This window comes from Gorilla gorilla, chromosome 6 (assembly GCF_029281585.2).
Source record: "Gorilla gorilla gorilla isolate KB3781 chromosome 6, NHGRI_mGorGor1-v2.1_pri, whole genome shotgun sequence".
Lineage (NCBI taxonomy): Eukaryota > Metazoa > Chordata > Mammalia > Primates > Hominidae > Gorilla > Gorilla gorilla.
In genome coordinates this window covers 149,113,327-149,132,704 of record NC_073230.2, presented here as the reverse complement: position 1 = coordinate 149,132,704, position 19,378 = coordinate 149,113,327, and the positions used below count along the sequence as shown (strand labels likewise).

The window sequence follows — 19,378 nt, the reverse complement described above, 5'->3', positions numbered from 1 at the left end:
GGGTGGATGGTTTTCTCCAGTGAGTCTGAGTCCCAGGCTGGGCATTGCAGAGGGGCCAGGTGATGGAGAAGGGCAGGTGGTGGCAACAAGGTGTGGGGAGGGCCACAGGACAGCCCTACACCTTGAGGCAGCAGTCACTCACAGGCCTGGCCCAGTGCTGGGCAGCTGGGGTGTCCTCTTCCTGCCTGGAGGGCCAGAGAATAAGAGAAGGGGCCCCCCAAGGGGGACTTTGAGGGATACAGTGGGTGCTCCTGGCTGAAGGGGATGGGGGACCACCAAACAGTGGAAGCAGCAGTCCCAGCAGTGAATATGTGGAAACTCATTCTGCCAACTCTCCCAAAATGGCCTGAAGTTTCTAAAGGTGGGTTGTCAGCATCTGGGTGTCACATAAGGGGCTTACAGATTTCTACAAGATCGTTCTCTATACAACATTCAACCCCTTAAAGCTGCTCAGGTGTCAACTAGAGGACAAGTGGTCTTTTGATCGAGGCCAGCCTCCTTATTTTACAGAAGAGGCCTCTGAGGCACAGGGAGGTGATACGGCTCTTCACGAGCAGCCATGAATGCACAGCTGCTGGTGGCTGATCGTGAGACTGACCTTGCAAGTGCTTGGTTGAATGTGAACTGCTTAGCAACACAATACTTATTTTTACAAAAAAATCACCTTTTGATTCTTTGATCAAAATTAATATACAGTGTTTTTTGTTTTGTTTTTGTTTTTGTTTTTTTTGAGATGGAGTCTCGCTCTGTCACCCAGGCTGGAGTGCAGTGGCGCGATCTTGGCTCACTGCAACCTCCACCTCCCTGGTTCAAGCAATTCCCCTGCCTCAGCCTCCCAAGTACCTGGGATTGCAGGTGCCCGCCACCACAGCCTGGCTAATTTTTTTGTATTTTTAATAGATATGGGGTTTCACCATGTTGGCCAGACTGGTCTTGAACTCCTGACCTCAGGCAATCCACCTGCCTCAGCCTCCCAAAGTGCTGGGATTACAGGTGTGAGCCACCATGCCCAGCCGATACAGTGTTCTTTAAAAGAAAAAGTATATCATTTTTCAGACTCTCATTTTTCTGTCGATTGAAACTTGACTGTAAAGTTGGTACTACCCTACCTAGGAAAATCAAAGCATAATAAAGCTTTGGAACCACTGCTGAGGTTGAACTTCTGATAAATGTCATTCTCTACAACTCCACAATGCACGAGAAGCTGAAAGAGCCACGAGCTGGTGCCATCAGGACAGGCTTACCTGGGGGTCCTCATGTGCCCTGCACCATGGATTCCTTTCAGCACAAGCCTGGGACTTCCTTTAAAACCCCACATTCTCAGTTGTTTTGTCAAAACTACATTTTCACTTATTTATCAGCAATTCTTCATTTAGAGAGAGCACTGGTTCAAACCCCATTGGCAATGTCAAAACCAAGTGCAACAAACGTTTATTAAGCATTTAGGAAATGTTATGTAAAGAACCTCTTATCCTTGCATGCCAGGCACTCTTTCAATCACTTCAGTGACATTTTTCCAAAATTCTGAACATCCACACTTAGGGTTTTCTTTGAATTTGGGGGTGCCCTCCCCCCACCGGCAGCCTTCTGTGTCAGCGGGATACAATCTTGATATAGACACCATTTTTTGGACCTAGGGCAGATTTGGATTCTAGCTGCAGCGGTACCTAAAATAGAGAAAATTAAAATATTTGTCAAAGAGATAGTAGCATCTCACTGTACAAATGAAGACTTGGAGGTTCAAGAAGGCCAAGTCCGTTGTCCAAGGTCACACAAGAAGAAAGCAGAGAGCAAAGCCCCAAACCTATCTTTCAGTGACTCCAGCTGTCCGTGCTGATCCTCCCCATCTCACTCCCCAGTCCTGGCTAGTAACTGAGCAACGCCCTCTGGCCCAGGGGCTCTGGGGAAAGCAGCTTCATGCTGTTCCTGCTCATATGTGCTGTGGTCTGGCCTCACTGACATCCAGAAAGCTTTCCTATGTCCAGCTTAAAAGGCAGAGCCAGTGGTAGACTGGGGACTTTGAAGAAAAACCAAAGAATTACTCGAGGAGTTGGGTTTCCTCTGGAGCTGAGTAAAATGATGACCCAGTGGCTAATGTGACAGCAAAGAGTCACCAGGGTCTTAGTGCTTGGGGCTGTACGTGTCTCTTGTGGGAGCCATAGCCCTCAAAGGCATCTGAAAAAGCTGCAGGCCCCAGCACTTGTCTGAGCAGACAAGGAAGAACGGGGAGCCCTTGACTCCTGGCTGGTTCTTAAGCCGGGGAGTGCCAGGCATAAGCAGCGTTTTGGGAGACTGGTCTGGCTGCTATACTGTATGTTGAGATCGTGGGGAAGTGAGACAAGCCCCGCACACGTGGAAGCCCTGATGCAGTGGGGCTGCTCCTCCGTCTGCCCCTTGACCTCACTTGGTTTGGCTCTGCTCTGCCGATCTGCCCCTCCCTGTCTCCAGCCCAGAGTATGTGGATGCGTTCACTTTCAGTACCTCAGACTCTCTGTCCCCCATCCAAGCTCATTATTCCTCCAGGACCAGCAGCTGGTCCCAGGTTCTCTGTCAGAGGCACTGCCTGTCTCAGTCTAGAATTGTTGCTATCTGTCAACTGTGTCCTTATGCCTTCCTATGCCTGCCTGTCCAGGTCTGCAGCTGAACAGTGGGTTCCGGGTGGCAGGACCAGCATGAGGATAGGTGCAGGGGACAGCAGTGGTCAGGATAGGCAGGGAATAGCTAACGCTGTGCAGAGACGTAGCCAGATGTCAGGAAGGAGGGAGAGCTTGGGAGTGGGCAGGATCTGGGTGAGGACCTCCGTTTCTCTCATCTCTGGCTGCTTATCCATTTGCTCATTAATGTTTGTTGAATGAATGAGTGAGCACCTGTCATGCGCCTGGCATTAAGCTAGATGCTGGAAAGTCCAACAATGAATATGACAGACTGGGTCCCTGCCATCATGAAGCCTGCAGTCCTGCTGTGTGGCCTTAGGCAAGTTATTTAACCTCTCTGAGCTTTGATTCCTCATCTAAAGAATGGGAATAGTCACTCCTACTCTGCAGGGTTGCTGTGAGTGTGAAAGCGGGGGATATAAGCTCCCTGACCTGTAGAGGAATTGGTCTGCTGGTTCTGGAGTGTGTGATGTGGGGGGGAGATAGGGCTGGAAAAGTGGGTGAGGCCGTATTTCGGGAGAGCCCAGCTCTCTGGGTGAGGACGGGGTCTGTGCACCAGTCTAGGACCTCAGGAATGAAGGCATATGTTGTTGGGAAGAGGCTGTGTCACCACCTGTGAGAGGGACCAGGCTGTGGCCATGGGGACACGTGAGTGTCTGCACAAGGGGGAAAGGCAAAGCTGGGGGTACCCTTCAAGGAGCTGAAACCCCTCAGCTTCCCCTCCAAGCAGACAGCACCTTGCTCTGTCAGGAGGAGCCAGAGGAAGTGTCCCCAGCTTCTGTAGGACAAGCCATGCACCCCCCACCCCGCAAAGGCAGGCACATGTCACAACTGCAAATGCCATTGTCTGTGTGCCCTTTGTGGAAGTGGGAAGAGCTACAGCAAGGTGAGGTCCAGCCCTGGTGTGCAGAGAACAATACTAATAACAATGGTTAACATGTGCTTGGGTTGGCTTGCCAGGGCTTACCTGAGCGCTGTGTGAACTCACTGGATCCTCACAGCATGTTGAGAGGTAGAGGGTGTTATTAGTATCATCCCCACTTTACGAATCAAGAAACTGAGGCCGAGAGAGGTTAAGGAGCTTGCCCAAGCTCACGGAGGCAGAGCCTGATGTTGCCCCCAGGCTGGCCTGCTCTCACGCAGAGAACTGGGGTGGCCCTCCCACCCCTGCCCCTGCCCCTGCCTCTGAGCAGTGGGGCCTCACCTGGGTCTCAGGGCAGGCTTGGAACTGGAACTTGTGCAGCACGTGGAGCAGTGTCAACTTGACCTCCAGCAGCCCTAGACGCACCCCGAGGCAGCTCCGTGGGCCGGCCCCGAAGGGCAGGTACGTGAAGGGCCGGTGCTGCTGCCGGGCCTCAGCCGTGAACCTGCAGGTCCGTGTGGTCAGGGCTGGCCCAGAACACCCGCTCCCTCCCCTCTGCAGCCCTGTGCTCCAGCTGAGCCACCCCTGCATCTGAGACAAGGATGTCTCCAAGGCTCTGGGAGCTGATGGCTGCTCATTCCTGAGCCTCAGTCCCTCTCTGCTCCTGGCCTGTCTTCCTGCACAGCCCCAGAGGCAGAGCTGAATTCACAGAATCACCTGGAATGTCCACAGCTCCCTCCCTGCCTCTCCTTAGGAATTCAGTGTGTGGCTAATAAGCCCACAGACTCACCGCCACCCACAATCAGAGTCTAAACACGGCATCCCTGAACCCCAGGGCTTGGTGATCACCCTCACCTGGGCCCATGGCACCACCTCCCCTCCCATAGGATGACCCAGCCACCACCTGCTTACTTCCTTGGCAGGGTACTGGGCACCTCAGCACCTCCTGGGCCCTCCCTGGGGGGCGTGTCCTGCTGGCTTGCCCTGCAGGTCTCTTGAGCCACACTGGCAGCCCCTCTCCTGCCCATGTTTGCTTTGCAGGCCCCTGCACTGGACACTTGAACCATTGGAAGCTGCAGTACCTGGAGAGCTGGAGGCCCTTCCTCAGAACTGCTGAATCTCCTACCAAGTAGTGCATTTACCTGCAGTGTGTGTCCCATGACAGTGAAGCTAGGTGGCATTCACTGTTCTGTAACAGCGAGCTCACTTTTTACTACCCCTGGGCTTTATTGTGAGCCTGTAAGCCCTGTGGCTGCGGCGTGTTCAGGAGCTGCTGACTGTGGAATATTGTTTGTGTAGATCCCATTGCTCACGTTTTCCCAGTGACTGGGTCGTAGGCTTGGGCTGAATTCAGTTGGAGCCATGAAAGGTGAAAACACAACTGGTGCCGGGCCAGCCCTTCCCTTGCCAGATCACACACGGGATATTGACTGGTTCTGATGAGGACCAGAGTGTGGGCCGCCTGCTCAGATGTTTCCAATCACAGAGCCCAGAAATGAAAGGAGACAATGAACCAAAGCCGGGTGGTGGAAGGTGGGGACCCAGGTCAACCAGTGGATCACGTGAATTTAGATTCATGGAGACATCAGCTGAAGCTGTTGTTTTGGCATAGATGCCCGTTTTTTAAAAAGGAAATGATGTTCTGTTATTTTCCAGTGCAGACCTGAAATACAATCCTGTATCCCATGTCCTGGCATGAATGAATGGAAGACAATCATTTGAAATTGCCTTGTTCCTTGCATGCAGGGCTGCTGAAATGCTAAATCTCTGGATTCAGTTTGGACCTTGAAAAAATGGTATAATTATTTATTTATTTATTTTTATTTTATTTATTTATTTATTTTTAGACAGAGTCTTGCTCTGTCGCCCAGGCTGGAGTGTAGTGGCACCATCTCGGCTCACTGCAAGCTCTGCCTCCTGGGTTCACACCATTCTCCTGCCTCAGCCTCCCAAGTAGCTGGGACTACAGGTGCCCGCCACCACACCCAGCTAAGTTTTTGTATTTTTAGTAGAGATGGGGTTTCACCGTGTTAGCCAGGGTGGTCTCGATCTCCTGACCTTGTGATCCGCCTACCTTGGCCTCCCAAAGTGCTGGGATTACAGGCATGAGCCACCGCGCGTGGCTAAAAAATGGTATAATTATTTCCTTTGGAAATTATGTCTTGCAAACATCTATCTGAATTGCCATAACTTTTGACTATTTGGGGACAATTTTGCTAAGTCTGTGCCTCCCGGCTGCTGCCTCCACTGGTAAATTTCTATCCCACACACTCACATCCCTTCAGAGCTTTTTAAAAGGGGCAGTACTCACCTTTCAGGGTTGAAGGTCTCTGGGCTTGGCCAGTGCTCAGGGTCATGGTGCAGGGCACCCACGGCCATCTCTAGCACAGTGCCTGCGGGGATGCGCTGCCCCAGCACCTCGCAGTCCTGAGCTGCCTCCCGTGTGAATCTGAGGGAAACACCAGGTCGGGGGGTGGGTACAGAGAAGAGATGAGGAGCAGAGCTTGGGGCGTGCTGGGCAGGCAGAGTCTGAGTGTGAAGGGGATCAGGGGCAGGCAGCATGGTGTGTGGAATGAGGCTGAGGACAGAGGACCCCCTGCTCAGCCCCCTTCCCAGGGTGACCAAGCCCCCACCGCATTACCACTCACTGCCCAGGAGCCTGCAGCCCCAAGGCTAGGCTCGCTTGGTCCTTGATGAAAATGTACTCATCCATCCCTTCATGCATCCATTTGTCAAGCATCAAAGGGCCCCTCTTGTGCCCCATGTTGGGGTGCAAAGTGCTTTGGAAGGATTGCTTTCATAGTGGGGGCTTGGAGGGTCATTCCTGGGCCACAGCCTATCCTATCTTCCCATTCACAGCCAAGCCTCTTAAAATAGCCCTTGCTCACCCTCTCGCTCCCTCTCCTCCCATTTCACTGACTAGCCCTGCTGCCTGGCATCTGTCCCCTCCCTCCTGTGGATGGTCCCCATGCCAAGATCCCCAAAGAACATTTATGGGTACATCTGATGAATATTCCTCAGTCTTCATCTGACTTGGTCTGTCTATGTCATTGATTGTCTTCCTCTTGCACATTTCTTTGGTTTGTTTGTTTTTCTGTTTTAATTTTCATTAGGAAATAATTCTGAACTTACAGAAAAGTTGAAGAATAGTACATTAGATACCCATGTATCGTTTACCCAGATTCACCTGCTGTTTTTTGCTGCATCCTCCTCCTCCTCCTCTTCTTCTCCTCCTCCTCCTTCTTTCTTCTTCTTCTTCTTCTTTTTTTTTTTTTTTTTGAGACAGGGTCTTTGCTCTGTCACCCAGGCTGGAGTGGCACAATCTCTGCTCACTGCAACCTCTGCCTTCCAGGTTCAAGCAATTCTTCTGCCGCAGCCTCCCGAGTAGCTCAGACTACAGGTGTGTGTCAACAGGCCTGGCTAATTTTTGTGTTTTTAGTAGAGATGGGGGGTGGTCTCACCATGTTGGTCAGGCTGGTCTCGAACTCCTGACCTCAAGTGATCCCCTGCCTCGGCCTCCCAAAGTGCTGGGATTACAGGCATGAGCCACTGCACCTGGCCTGTGTCCATCATCTTTACCATTCTCTGTGTGTGTGTCTGTCTCTCTCAGACACACACACACATGCACACACACATTTCTTTCCTTGATTTCTCCCTCATTGGCAGGCTCTTCTTCATCCACCAGCCTCTTAAATCCTGGCACTTCCCAGGGATTTCGTCTGCCCTCCCAGATTCAACTTCCATTATCTCCTAAGCCTCCTACCTCAGCCCCAGCCTGAACCCCAGGTTCCAATTTCTACCCACAGACTCGGCCTCTTCCCCGGGTGGTCCACAGAATCCTCGAAGTCGGCCTGAGCAGCAGCAGGTCATCAGAATCTTCTCCTCCTTCTGTTTCCCACACAGGCTTGAGAAAGCCGGAAACCAGAAGCCATCCTGTACTCGTCTCTCCCCGTCTGCAGATTCATCACTGGTCGTTCGTATGGTGCCATCTCTCCAGTTTTACTGCCATCTCCTTAGTTTAGATTCTCGTCTCTCATTGACCTCTTTGCAATCCAGTCTTCTCATGACAACCAGAGCCATGTCTCTGACATGCAGTTTTGTCTGCTTCTTCCCAAGGATGGGCTGCCTAGAACAGGGAGCTGGAGCTGGGGCAAGACCCAGGTGCTTGAGGCTGTATGGCCCCAGAGCTGAGGCTAGAGTCACAGTTAGCTGGTGAAACCTGTAGCTCAAAGTCAAGGGCAATCAGTGGGTGAAGTGAGGCCATGAATCGGAGAAGGCAGCAGATCAGAAGCCAGGAAGATGGGCAGTGACTTGCAATGCACAGTGAGAGGTAGTTTAGGACCTGGGTTTGGGATTAAGGCCATGAGCAGGTCAGGTGTGTTGGAGGCTGCTGGTGTTGATGCAGTCTCCAGGTTTGCCTGGTCAAGCTGCCTTCAGGGCTGAGCCTCAGGCTGGTGTTCAGGGCTCCTGGTGCTGTGAGATCACACCCCAATCTGACTGCTGGAGCCACTGCAGCTTGTGAACAATCTGAACCACCTTCCAGTCCCCCAGCTTGGGTCTCCTCCGTGAGGCCTGCCAGTGAGAGCCGTTCCTGGTTCCTGGGAGAGTTCTAGCTTCCTTACCTCCACCAGTTTCTTACAACCAACACCCGTGACTCAAGAAAGCACCATTGAATCTCTCTTCCTTGCAACTTGAAATCCCGGCATGGCTCTCTTAAGCTTGTACCTTGTTGATTATGGCCCAGCAGGTGACCCTGGGAAATGAGTCTACCTGGAGCCACACAACTCAACTCTTGGAGTGAGCATCGAGACCACCTGTGTCAGTGACTTCCTCTCTGCTCCAGAAAATTCTTGCCGAGGAAGATAAACCTCTGAACCAAGAAACAGCTTCACTGTTGGCTTCAGGAAATTAATGCAAACTAATTTGTCTGAGCAAACCGCTTTCCTATCAGGACAATGGTTTGCTTGCGTGAGCAAACAGTTCACTTGCCAGACAACAGTCTTACCTGTCAGAACTCCCTTCAACTCACCTACCTGTATTCACTCATTCCTAAATTGTTATGTCATACATCTTGCCCCAATTTCTTTTTTTTTTTTTTTGAGATGGAGTCTCGCTCTGTTGCCCAGGCTGGAGTGCAGTGGCGTGATCTCAGCTCACTCATCTTGCCCAATTTCAAATATTCCTTGCCACAAAAGACCTACTTTAAACCTCTGTAGCCCAAACTCCAAACCTTATAAGTGTCCTTTCCTGATCTGCTGGCTTTGAGTTCCTGTTAAATAAATGTGCTGTCACTCTTCAGACCTACATGCAACATTCTAGAAACAAAATTCGAGGTGGAGAGGTGAAGAACCGCTCTCTTCCTGAACTTGGGTAGACTTTTGGACTTCGAGTGTTGAGCACACGCTCTCAAGAGTTCTGGTCATGGCCGGGTGTGTGGTGGCTCATGCCTGTAATCCCAGCACCTTGGGAGGCAGAGGTGTGTGGATCACCTGAGGTCAGGAGCTGGAGACCAGCCTGGCCAACATGGTGAAACCCCGTCTCTACTAAAAATACCCGAATTAGCCAGGCATGGTGTCGTGCGCCTGTAGTCCCGGCTACTCAGGAGGCTGAGGCATGAGAATCGCTTGAACCCGGGAGGAGGAGGTTGCAGTGAGCTGAGATCGCACCACTGTACACCTGAGCGACAGAGCGAGACTCTGTCTCAAAAAAAAAAAAAAAAAAAAGTTCTGGTTACAGGTGATTTGGGATTTTAAAGGATGAGATAGAGCCTTTTAGGACGAGGGCAGAATTACAGCCCCAGCTTCTCTTTATCACCTCCCTGCACCTCTCAGCCCACCCCCTTCCCAACTACTTTTGTGACTATAGGGTTCGATTGAGAAGTCTCTCTCTGACTTCAGCATTATCCCACTCCAACAGATCTGGCTCACAGCAAGAAAACCAAGCCCCACTTCCTGCCTCCTACCTTCCAGACTTCAGGCCATTTCCTATCCCAGGTAACATGGGGGTTGGGAGGAGACGCTTGTCACACCCTCTGTCAAGGCTTGTCCTCGAGATACCCTCCCTACGTAGCAAAGTTCTGTTTCCCTAATGAATCCCGTACACGGGCTCCCACTCCTGCTCCTGTCTACCACTCCCAAGTGCCTGGAATCCATGAAAAATCTTCTGAGTCTTAAGTCCTTAACACAGGACATGAGAACATCTAATGAGGACAGGCTCAAACCGTCCATCAGCTGCCATGATAATTCTGGAATATTGGAACATCAGAATTGGTCCTGGTGAGGCTGGGTTTATTTAGTTATTTATCTGCTCACCTGTTTATTATTTCATTGTGGATATATATATATATATATAGAGAGAGAGAGAGAGAGAGAGAACATAAAATGGACCATTTGAACCATTTTTCAGTGTGCAGTTCTGTGGTTTTAGTACATTCATTGTGCAACCAGCACTGCCATCCATCTCCAGACCTTTTTCCTCTTCCTCCACTGAAATTCTGGATCCCTTAAACACTAACTCCCTCCCCTCCCCTCTCCCTGGTCCTTGGCAGACAGCCTTCTACTTTCTTTGTTAATTTGGCTCCTCTGAGTGAGTCCTGGTGAGGGAAGGAAATTTGGGTTTGAAAATCTGTTCCCTGTTGTCTATGTCTCTACCGATAGCTTCTTCTCCCAGAGAGGAAAATATTTGATCAGATTGTTCATTTTACCCAAGGGCAATGGCACAATCTCATTTATGCTTTACTTTTAAAGGGTAGACTATATATGCTTGTATATGAACGTAACATTTCTAGAAGAATACTTAAATTTCTGTGTTTCTCTTCTCTAGGGGATGGGATTGGGTTGGAGAATGGCAGGGGGCCTTTTTTTTTTTTCTTTTTTTTTTTATTCTTCATTGTTTAGGGAACTGTTTTTTTGTTTTTTTTTTTGAGACAGAGTCTCGCTCTGCCGCCCAGGGTGGAGTGCAGTGGCACTATCTTGGCTCACTGCAACCTCCGCCTCCCAGATTCAAGCAATTCTCCTGCCTTAGCCTCCCGAGTAGCTGGGATTACAGGTTTCTGCCACCATGCCCGGCTAATTTTTGTATTTTTAGTAGAGTCAGAGTTTCACCATGTTGGTCAGGCTGGTCTTGAACTCCTGAACTCAAGTGATCTTCCCTCCTTGCCTCCCAAAGTGCTGGAATTACAGATGTGAGCCACCACGCCCGGCCAGGACTGTTTTTTTTTTTTTTTTTTTTTTGTATAAGCATGCTATTTTGGCAATATAAATAATTAAAAATTCAAAATAATTCTATGCTGGATTTTACTTCAAGCTGTAGGATTGGACTTCCCTAAATATCCTAGAGGAAATGCAATGATTACAGTAATTACTGTTATGCCCTGTTCCTGCCCGTAAGAGATTAAGAGCAGCCTGTGGCTTCTTGCTGCTCCCTCTCTCTGTTATGAGCCTTTCATGTAACAGACAGGAACAGAAAAAGGCCAGGGCGTGGAGAACCCATTGAGATGCTAAGCTGCTAATGCAATTATATGTGCTTGGAGCTGGTAGCAAACACCAGCACTGAAACCAGGGCAGGCAGCTGGGGTTTGTGATGTCTGTACCCGCAGTTCCAAAGGGGTCAGATGAAGCTGTTCCCTGGCACCCTGCTTGTTCATCTTTTCTGGAAACAGCCTGGACCTGGAGGCAGACCCCCTGGAAGCTGGAAAATAGGGCCTTCCCTTCCCCGTAGACTGAACCACGTAAGAGATCAACAGAAGCTTCAGAACTGCACCGCACAGCATCCGGGAGTCACCTCAGTGGCGCTCAGACAGGGCTGCTGTGTTTCCCACAAGGGCGATTCTGATTTTCTTTTATGAATAAGTCCAAGTTGTGTCAGCACTTGGGAAAAGTCAACACGCTTTTTGAGATGAAATAAAATAATAAAATAAAAATGCTCACTCTCCCTACATTCACCCCCAAATCCTTTGAGCAGAAGCAGATTGTCCTCTGGTCTGGGTGAGAATTGTGACACCTTGTCTCTCTCATATCTGGTGATCAATAAGAAAAGCCAGCAGAGCTGATAGGGTGAAAAATGCCCACGGAGCAGGTGTGGAGCAGCTGTGAGGCAGGTGTGGGGCGGGTGTGGTGTGGGTGTGGAGCGGGTGTGGGGCAGGTGTGGGGAGGGTGTGAGGCAGCTGTGGGGCGGGTGTGAGGCGGGTGTGGGGTGGGTGTGGGGAAGGTGTGGGGCAGGTGTGGGGTGGGTGTGGAGCGGGTGTGGGGCAGGTGTGGGGCAGGTGTGAGGCAGGTGTGGGGCGGGTGCGGGGCAGGTGTGGGGTGGGTGTGGTGTGGGTGTGGAGCAGTGTGGGGCGGGTGTGGAGCGGGTGTGGGGCAGGTGTGTGGGTGTGAGGCAGGTGTGGAGCAGCTGTGAGGCAGGTGTGGGGCGGGTGTGGTGTGGGTGTGGAGCAGGTGTGAAGCAGGTGCAGAGCGGGTGTGGAGCGGGTGTGGAGCGGGTGTGGGGTGAGTGTGGGGCAGGTGTGGAGCAGGTGTGGAGGTGTAGGGCAGGTGTGGAGCAGGTGTGGAGGTGTAGGGCAGGTGTGGAGCAGGTGTGGAGGTGTAGGGCAGGTGTGGGGCAGGTGTGGAGGTGTAGGGCAGGTGTGGAGCAGGTGTGGAGGTGTGGGGCAGGTGTGGGGCAGGTGTGGAGGTGTGGGGCAGGTGTGAGGCCGGCATGGAGGTGTGGGGCAGGTGTGGGGCTGGCATGGAGGTGTGGGGCGGGTGTGGGGCAGGTGTGGGGCAGGTGTAGAGGTGTGGGGCAGGTGTGGAGCGGGTGTGGGGCAGGTGTGGAGCAGGTGTGGGGCAGGTGTGGAGCAGGTGTGGAGGTGTGGGGCAGGTGTGGAGGTGTGGAGCAGGTGTGGAGCAGGTGTGGGGCAGGTGTGGAGCAGGTGGGCAGGTGTGGAGCAGGTGTGGAGGTGGGCAGGTGTGGAGGTGTGGGGCAGGTGTGGAGGTGTGGGGCAGGTGTGGAGGTGTGGAGCAGGTGTGGGGCAGGTGTGGAGCAGGTGGGCAGGTGTGGAGCAGGTGTGGAGGTGGGCAGGTGTGGAGGTGTGGGGCAGGTGTGGAGGTGTGGGGCAGGTGTGGAGGTGTGGGGCCAGCGTGGAGGTGTGGGGCAGGTGTGGAGCAGGTGTGGAGGTGTGGGGCAGGTGTGGAGGTGTGGGGCAGGTGTGGGGCAGGTGTGGAGGTGTGGGGCAGGTGTGGAGGTGTGGGGCAGGTGTGGGGCAGGTGTGGAGGTGTGGGGCAGGTGTGGAGGTGTGGGGCAGGTGTGGAGGTGTGGGGCAGGTGTGGAGGTGGGCAGGTGTGGAGGTGTGGGGCAGGTGTGGAGGTGTGGGGCAGGTGTGGAGGTGTGGGGCAGGTGTGGAGGTGTGGGGCAGGTGTGGAGGTGTGGGGCAGGTGTGGAGGTGTGGGGCAGGTGTGGGGCAGGTGTGGGGCAGGTGTGGAGGTGTGGGGCAGGTGTGGAGGTGTGGGGCAGGTGTGGAGGTGTGGGGCCAGCATGGAGGTGTGGGGCAGGTGTGGGGCAGGTGTGGAGGTGTGGGGCAGGTGTGGGGCAGGTGTGGAGGTGTGGGCCAGCATGGAGGTGTGGGGCAGGTGTGGAGCAGGTGTGGAGGTGTGGGGCAGGTGTGGAGGTGTGGGGCAGGTGTGGAGGTGTGGGGCAGGTGTGGAGGTGTGGGGCAGGTGTGGAGGTGTGGGGCCAGCATGGAGGTGTGGGGCAGGTGTGGAGCAGGTGTGGAGGTGTGGGGCAGGTGTGGAGGTGTGGGGCCAGCATGGAGGTGTGGGGCAGGTGTGGGGCAGGTGTGGAGGTGTGGGGCAGGTGTGGGGCAGGTGTGGAGGTGTGGGGCAGGTGTGGAGGTGTGGGGCCAGCATGGAGGTGTGGGGCAGGTGTGGAGCAGGTGTGGAGGTGTGGGGCAGGTGTGGAGCAGGTGTGGAGGTGTGGGGCAGGTGTGGGGTGGGCATGGAGGTGTGTAGCAGGTGTGGAGCAGGTGTGGGGGAGGTGTGGGGCAGGTGTGGGGCATGTGTGGGGAAGGAGCGGCTCAGGAGAGCGAGGCTGGATGGAAGCTGTCCATTCCACTGTCCGACCAGTGCCGGCGCTCCTCCCTGCACACATCATGCTGCATGCAGCTGAGCGGGCACTGCAGTTCCACCTGTGCCACCCACTGCCTCTTGCCTGCTTCTGCAGGGCCAGCCAAGCAGGTGTGTGTCCCCATTTAACCCGTAGGAAGGAGACGCATGGAGCAGCATGAGGCTCACGATCACGCAGTAAACCAAGGCCAGGGCCGAGATGGTCTTCTGACGTGCCCTCTAGACCTGTTAGATGAATTCTAACTACTTCATCCAGGTTCTCTAGTTTCTGTCTGGTCCTCAGGTGAGATCACCAGCTTCCTGGTCCGCCTGCACCAACTTCCTTTTCTGCTCTGCTGTTTATAACGGGTCAGTGGAGAATCGGCCACTGCATTTTCGTGTTGAAGAGCCTAATCCCTTTGTTATTCAACATGACAGCTATATAAGGTTTTGTCTGATGGATTCGTGGCTGAGTTTAGGTCCAGGAAGTACTGTGTCCATTGATCAGTTTCTGTGCTGTCCTCTTGCTGGAGAACACACCTGTTTGGCTTGGCTGCTCTCCCTCTTGGCCAGGAGCCCTGGTCACCAAGCCACAGCTGGACCCCAGCTACCAGCCAACTCTGGGGCCCTGTAAGGCCTTCTTTCCTTTAAATGGCCTTTGTTCTATTTGATCCCTGAATGCTTTATCTTGAACTTCATTTTAACATGTACACCAGCCGCCCACAATCCCCTTGGAAGAAAGCTGGGTATCAATTATGAAAAAAATAAGGCTGGGAGTGGTGGCTCACGCCTGTAATCCCAGCACTTTGGGAGGCCAAGGCAGGCAGATCACCTGAGGTCAGGAATTTGAGACCAGCCTGGCCAACGTGGTGAAAACCCGTCTCTACTAAAAATACAAAAAATTAGCCGGGCATAGTGGCGGGCACCTGTAATCCCAGTTACTTGGGAGGCTGAGACAGGAGGATCTCTTGAACCCAGGAGGCAGAAGTTTCAGTGAGCCAAGATCACATCATTGCACTCCAGCCTGGGCGACAGAGCAAGACTCCATCTCAAAAAAAAAAAAAAAAAAAAAAGAATAAAAGAAAGAATTGGATGACAGTTTGCAAGAGGCTCCGAAGGAGATCAGGGAAGGGCTGCACATCGGGTCTTAATGCTGGCATGGGGAGAGGGGCCACAGAGCCCCTGAGTGACTGGCCTGCTTCCACACTGAGACCCAAAACCTTGTGTGCTTGAGGACAATGCAGTTCGAATCACGCCACCGGAATTTTCTGTATTTGCTTCTGGACTTGAACATTTGGACAATGTCTACAATTGCATTCTTTGTAATGCTTTTGTGTTGAAATATCGTTTTGAGATACCCTCAAATCATCCACATATTGTCTTTAAAAATGGCGAAAGGTATTTCCATATGGTTTATGTGATCTGTTAATTCATAAAAGTGTTGAGTGGAATTTATCACATACGGTTAATGCTTTGTGTTGCTTCTGTTTCTAGAGCCTGAAATCTGGCTGTTATTTCACTCTCTGTAGGGGTCTGGGGACATGAATTAAGATGCCCTTCTCTATGGAGTGCCTTGTTTGGGAGAGTTTGAACAAAGCACAACAGTTGGTTTTGCTCTCAAGATACCCACAGGTTGGTGTGACCGGCTGGTTGGTGTGTACATTAGTGAAATGTCATGGAGTGGCAGATATGTGTCCAAGAATATAACATGAAGTGTATAGTTACAGCTCAAAGTGCTGAGGAGGAAGGGCAGGGAGGACCAGGTGAGGCAAGCCCAACACAGACGTCTTGAGGGGCGGTGAGACGTTTTGGAGGGTGAGTCGTGTTGGAGCTCCAGGATGGGACAGCTGGGGGTGTTGGATGGCAGGAAGGAGCTCCCAGGACTCAGACAGTCCCCTACTGTCTGAATGCCAGCTCCAAGATCAGTCAGGGACTTTTATCTGTTTTATATACAGCTGATTTCCCAATGCTTGGCACAGAGTAGATGCTCAATAAACAATTGCTGAATGAATGAATGAATGAATGAATGAATGAATGAATGAATGAACAGGCAGGGGAAATGGCAAAAGCCAGCAAAGGCTAGGAGACCAAAGGGCCGGCTTGGGCTGGGGAGGAAGGCGGTGTTAAGAAAATGCCAGTGAAGCTTTGAGAAGGTTGTTAACCTGTAGGAAAGCGGGCCAGATATCTGAGGTGCCAAGGGGATACAAAGGAACCCAGGACTCAGGTGTTGCCCTCCAGAAACACAAGTGGTAACTGATGGAGGAGGGCCCTGACCTGCAGGCTGGGGCAGGGGGTAGGGGTAGGGGGTGGGGACTCGGGCAGGGGAGGGGGCTACCACACACCTGAAAGCTGGCGGGTACATCCTCAGCGTCTCTGCAATCACCATGTCCAGATAGGGCAGGCCTTCCTCGAGGCTGCAGAACTCAGGGGCCATCTGATGGAGGGGTCGTGACAAAGGGAGAAGTTCGTGTTAGCCCAAATCTCACAGCATTTTGTCTTTTCCTTAAATTTCAATCTCGTTTCCAACTTTGGCAAACATTTAAACAGAAACCCCACAAAATGGAAAGTCAGTATGACCCAAATTGCATCTGATTGGCGCTCAGTGGTTCTATTGTGCTTATTATATTTCACGGTGCTAGCCTGGGGCTCAGGGGTCTTTGTAATACAGAGAAGTTTGGTTCTAAAACTGCAGGGGCAACCACAGCTGCCAGCATTTATTGGGAGCTGACGATGTGGCCGACCAAGTGCAGCATGGATGTTACCTCATTTGATCCTCCACTAAGCCAGTGTGGCGACTGTTTCCCCATCTCTTAGATGAGAAAACTGAGGCTCAAAGAGCCTGTCACATGGGTAGTCATGGCACATTATGAAGTCAAAAGGCACATAGTGAAATAGCAAATAAAAAAGTTTGCAACATCTATAAAGGATTAACAGTAACAAAAACCAAAGAGCTACTATCAATCAGTAGGAAAAGACAACTAGCTAGAAAAATGGTCAAAGGCTATGAACAGGCGAAACACAGAGGCCATATGAGTTACTATAATGAAAAATGCAAGTTCCAATGAGATTCCATTTGCACAGGTCAGATTAGGAACAGGTGGAAAATACTGATTAGATTTCAGGGGCTGCAAATGTGGGGATCCTAACACCCCCTGGGTGACTCTTCTGGAGTGACAGTCTGTCACTCCCTGGCTCCCCATCTTTGGCCTGAAGATGAACACGTGCCCATGAGCTCTTGAGCAGGGCGTGGGTGCACTGGGATTAAGGAAGCTTATTTGCTGCTCTGCCAGTTTGCCCACAGAGGTGGAATGAGTTATCTGGTTGGTAGGTGATGGTCTCACTTTCTTCACCTAGATAATGCTAATCCAGGAGGAGTCCCCAAGGTGGCGGATTGCTTTCTTCTGTTCCCTCTTTTTCCCAGAGCAGCAGGAGGCCGGCCTCCAGGGAAAGTGCATTCTGAAGCCGCCAACGTTCCAGTTACAGGCGCTGGGAGGCCTAGTTCCTCCGTCTGCAGGGGGAGCCCTTCACAGCCCTGGAGCAGCCACCGGCCACCCTGCCTGGGATCTCAGCCAGCTCTCAAAGTGAGCTCCGGGATGGGCAAGGGTCAGCAGCAGCAGCGTCACCCGGGAACCTGTTAGAACTGCATCTCAGGTCAGAGGGGTGGAAGGGCAGGGGCCAGGACACATGGAGTCTTGAAGTTCATAGCCAGTATCGTAGCTAATCTATGATGACATAGCCATTCAACATAATGCAGCTGTTTAATGATGCCTATAAGCCACGTTGCAGAAATTATATGTAGTTTAATCCCATGTCTGTGACTGTTTATGAATTTAGAGGGCCAGGGTGGCATTCCTACTTTGTCATAAAAAATAACAAGGTTTGGATGGTTTTCCCAAAGCTCTCCCATCTGCATTTCTGGGAACGGTTCTAACTTTAGAAGGTTATCACCCAACCCCACACTTCCCACTCCCATCACAGGCCACTGGGGCAGCTGGCTGAGCAAGTAACCAATGAGAAGGGCTCTGTGCGGGGGTTAATCCTCTGTGGCGCTGTCTTGAGAGTCTTCATAGCTTTATCTTTTTTTTTTTTTTTTTTTTTTTTTTTTTTTTTGAGACAGAGTCTTTTTCTGTCGCCCAAGCTGGAGTGCAGTGGTGTGATCTCGGCTCACTGCATCCTCCACCTCCCGGGTTCAAGTGATTCTCCTGCTTCAGCCTCTCAAATAGCTGGGATTACAGGCATCTGCCACCATGCCTGGCTAACTTTTGTATTTTTAGTAGAGATGGGGTTTCACCATGTTGGCCAGGTTGGTCTCCAACTTCTGACCTCAAGTGATCCGCCTGCCTCGGCCTTCCAAAGTGCTGGAGTTACAGGCGTGAGCCACTGCACCCGGACGTAACTTTATCTTTGAATCTGTGCTTTGGAAGCCTGGCTTATGCATGGCTCCACCTGTGGCTGCCTCCCACGACCAGCTCTCAGCTGCCTGTGCTCTCCACCTGGCTTCCCCCTTTCTGCCCTGACCTATGGCCACTGTTGCTGTCCACACTTCACAGGGTCCTGGGTACAGGCACAGAGAGGGCCAGGATAGGGTGCATGCACCCTGCAGCACCTCGGGTGGGCATGGTGGTGGCCGTCCCTGCCCTAGGCTGGCAGCACACAGTGTATGTGGCGGGGCTGGCCGGAGGCTGTGTCTCGATGGGGGCAAACCTCTGCCCACCCCTAGCCCAGGTACTGAGGGCGTCATAGCACAGAGGTTTAGAGATCCTTGGAGGTTAGTCTGCTGTGGCTGGCTGGGGAAGGCTGTGGAAAGGGGAGACAGCTGGACCAATTTCCCTAGATCCTGCCTCCCTGGCTGGGTCTCAGTGCATGTGTCTGGTGGCTGACAGGGCCCTTGGATGCCTGGAAGGGTCTGGACTCCCCCCGCTCATCCAGTATGTCCAGGCCTGAAAGAGCATTCCCCTTGGGCAAACCTGGAGGCACCTTGTCTTCCTCCTTCCAATCTTTATGAGTTTGGTTTGTGTTTGTCTCTTCTGGCCAACAAGTCACAAACACCAATTGGGTAATTTCAGTGGTTCTGCATATGAGTTAAACGCTCTGAAATTTACATTTAAAACTGGCATTGTTTGGTATAAAGATGAATGGTAAAATGCTTGCTAATAATTTAACATTGAGTTTTCTTTACTTAGAACAACAGTAAATGGAAAATAAAAAGCACCATGACAAGTCAAAAAAGAGACTGCAGAAGAAACAAAGAAGCTCGCTGAGTACCACGATGGACCCGTCCCCCCGCTTTGGGAAGAAAGGCTACCACGCTTTTATTTCTCACTGGGCCTCACAGATCCTGTAGCCAGCCCTGCAGGCCAAGATTGACTGGCCCAAAGGGACCAGTCTGGAAATCTGGATCTGGGACAAAGAAAAAAGTTTTTCTCCAGCAGGTGGCGATTGAACACAGGGAAGTGGAGACCCCATTGTTGGCCATATTCGGCCTTGTGGATTAACGAGCAGAAAACAGCAGTTGGCCTCAAGAAAGAAGAAATGAATCAGATGTATACAACAAAGCAGAAGCAAAGGACAGAGAGACCATTTCTTGGTGCCCCATAGAGTTCCAGTTCCTGTTGCCATCTGCTCCTGGCAGGTAGCCCTGTGGGTGGCATCTTGGTCCCTTCCAACAAGTTCTCACTTGCGGCTGAAGTTAGCAACATTCTGAATTCCATTGTCTGCAACCAAACGAATCTTAACAAATGCAGGAATATGCATGTATCAAACAAGAAACAGAGGTGCGGTACACA

The 19,378-nt window shown here is 51.9% G+C and overlaps 1 protein-coding gene across 6 annotated transcripts in view; it reads right to left on the bottom strand.

The window, feature by feature from the left end:
* Window positions 1-1,414: 1,414 nt before the first annotated feature.
* Window positions 1,415-19,378, bottom strand: part of TBXAS1 (thromboxane A synthase 1) — a 243,855-nt gene continuing 225,891 nt past the window's right edge. For all 6 annotated transcript variants that reach the window (XM_063708804.1, XM_055393221.2, XM_063708803.1 and 3 more), the window contains 4 exons: window positions 15,935-16,026; window positions 5,828-5,965; window positions 3,859-4,021; window positions 1,415-1,667 (listed from right to left, as the gene is read on the bottom strand). In XM_063708804.1, coding sequence (XP_063564874.1) covers window positions 1,593-1,667; window positions 3,859-4,021; window positions 5,828-5,965; window positions 15,935-16,026 — 468 coding nt within the window. In that variant the 3' untranslated portion in view covers window positions 1,415-1,592. The remainder of the gene's footprint in view (window positions 1,668-3,858; window positions 4,022-5,827; window positions 5,966-15,934; window positions 16,027-19,378) is intronic.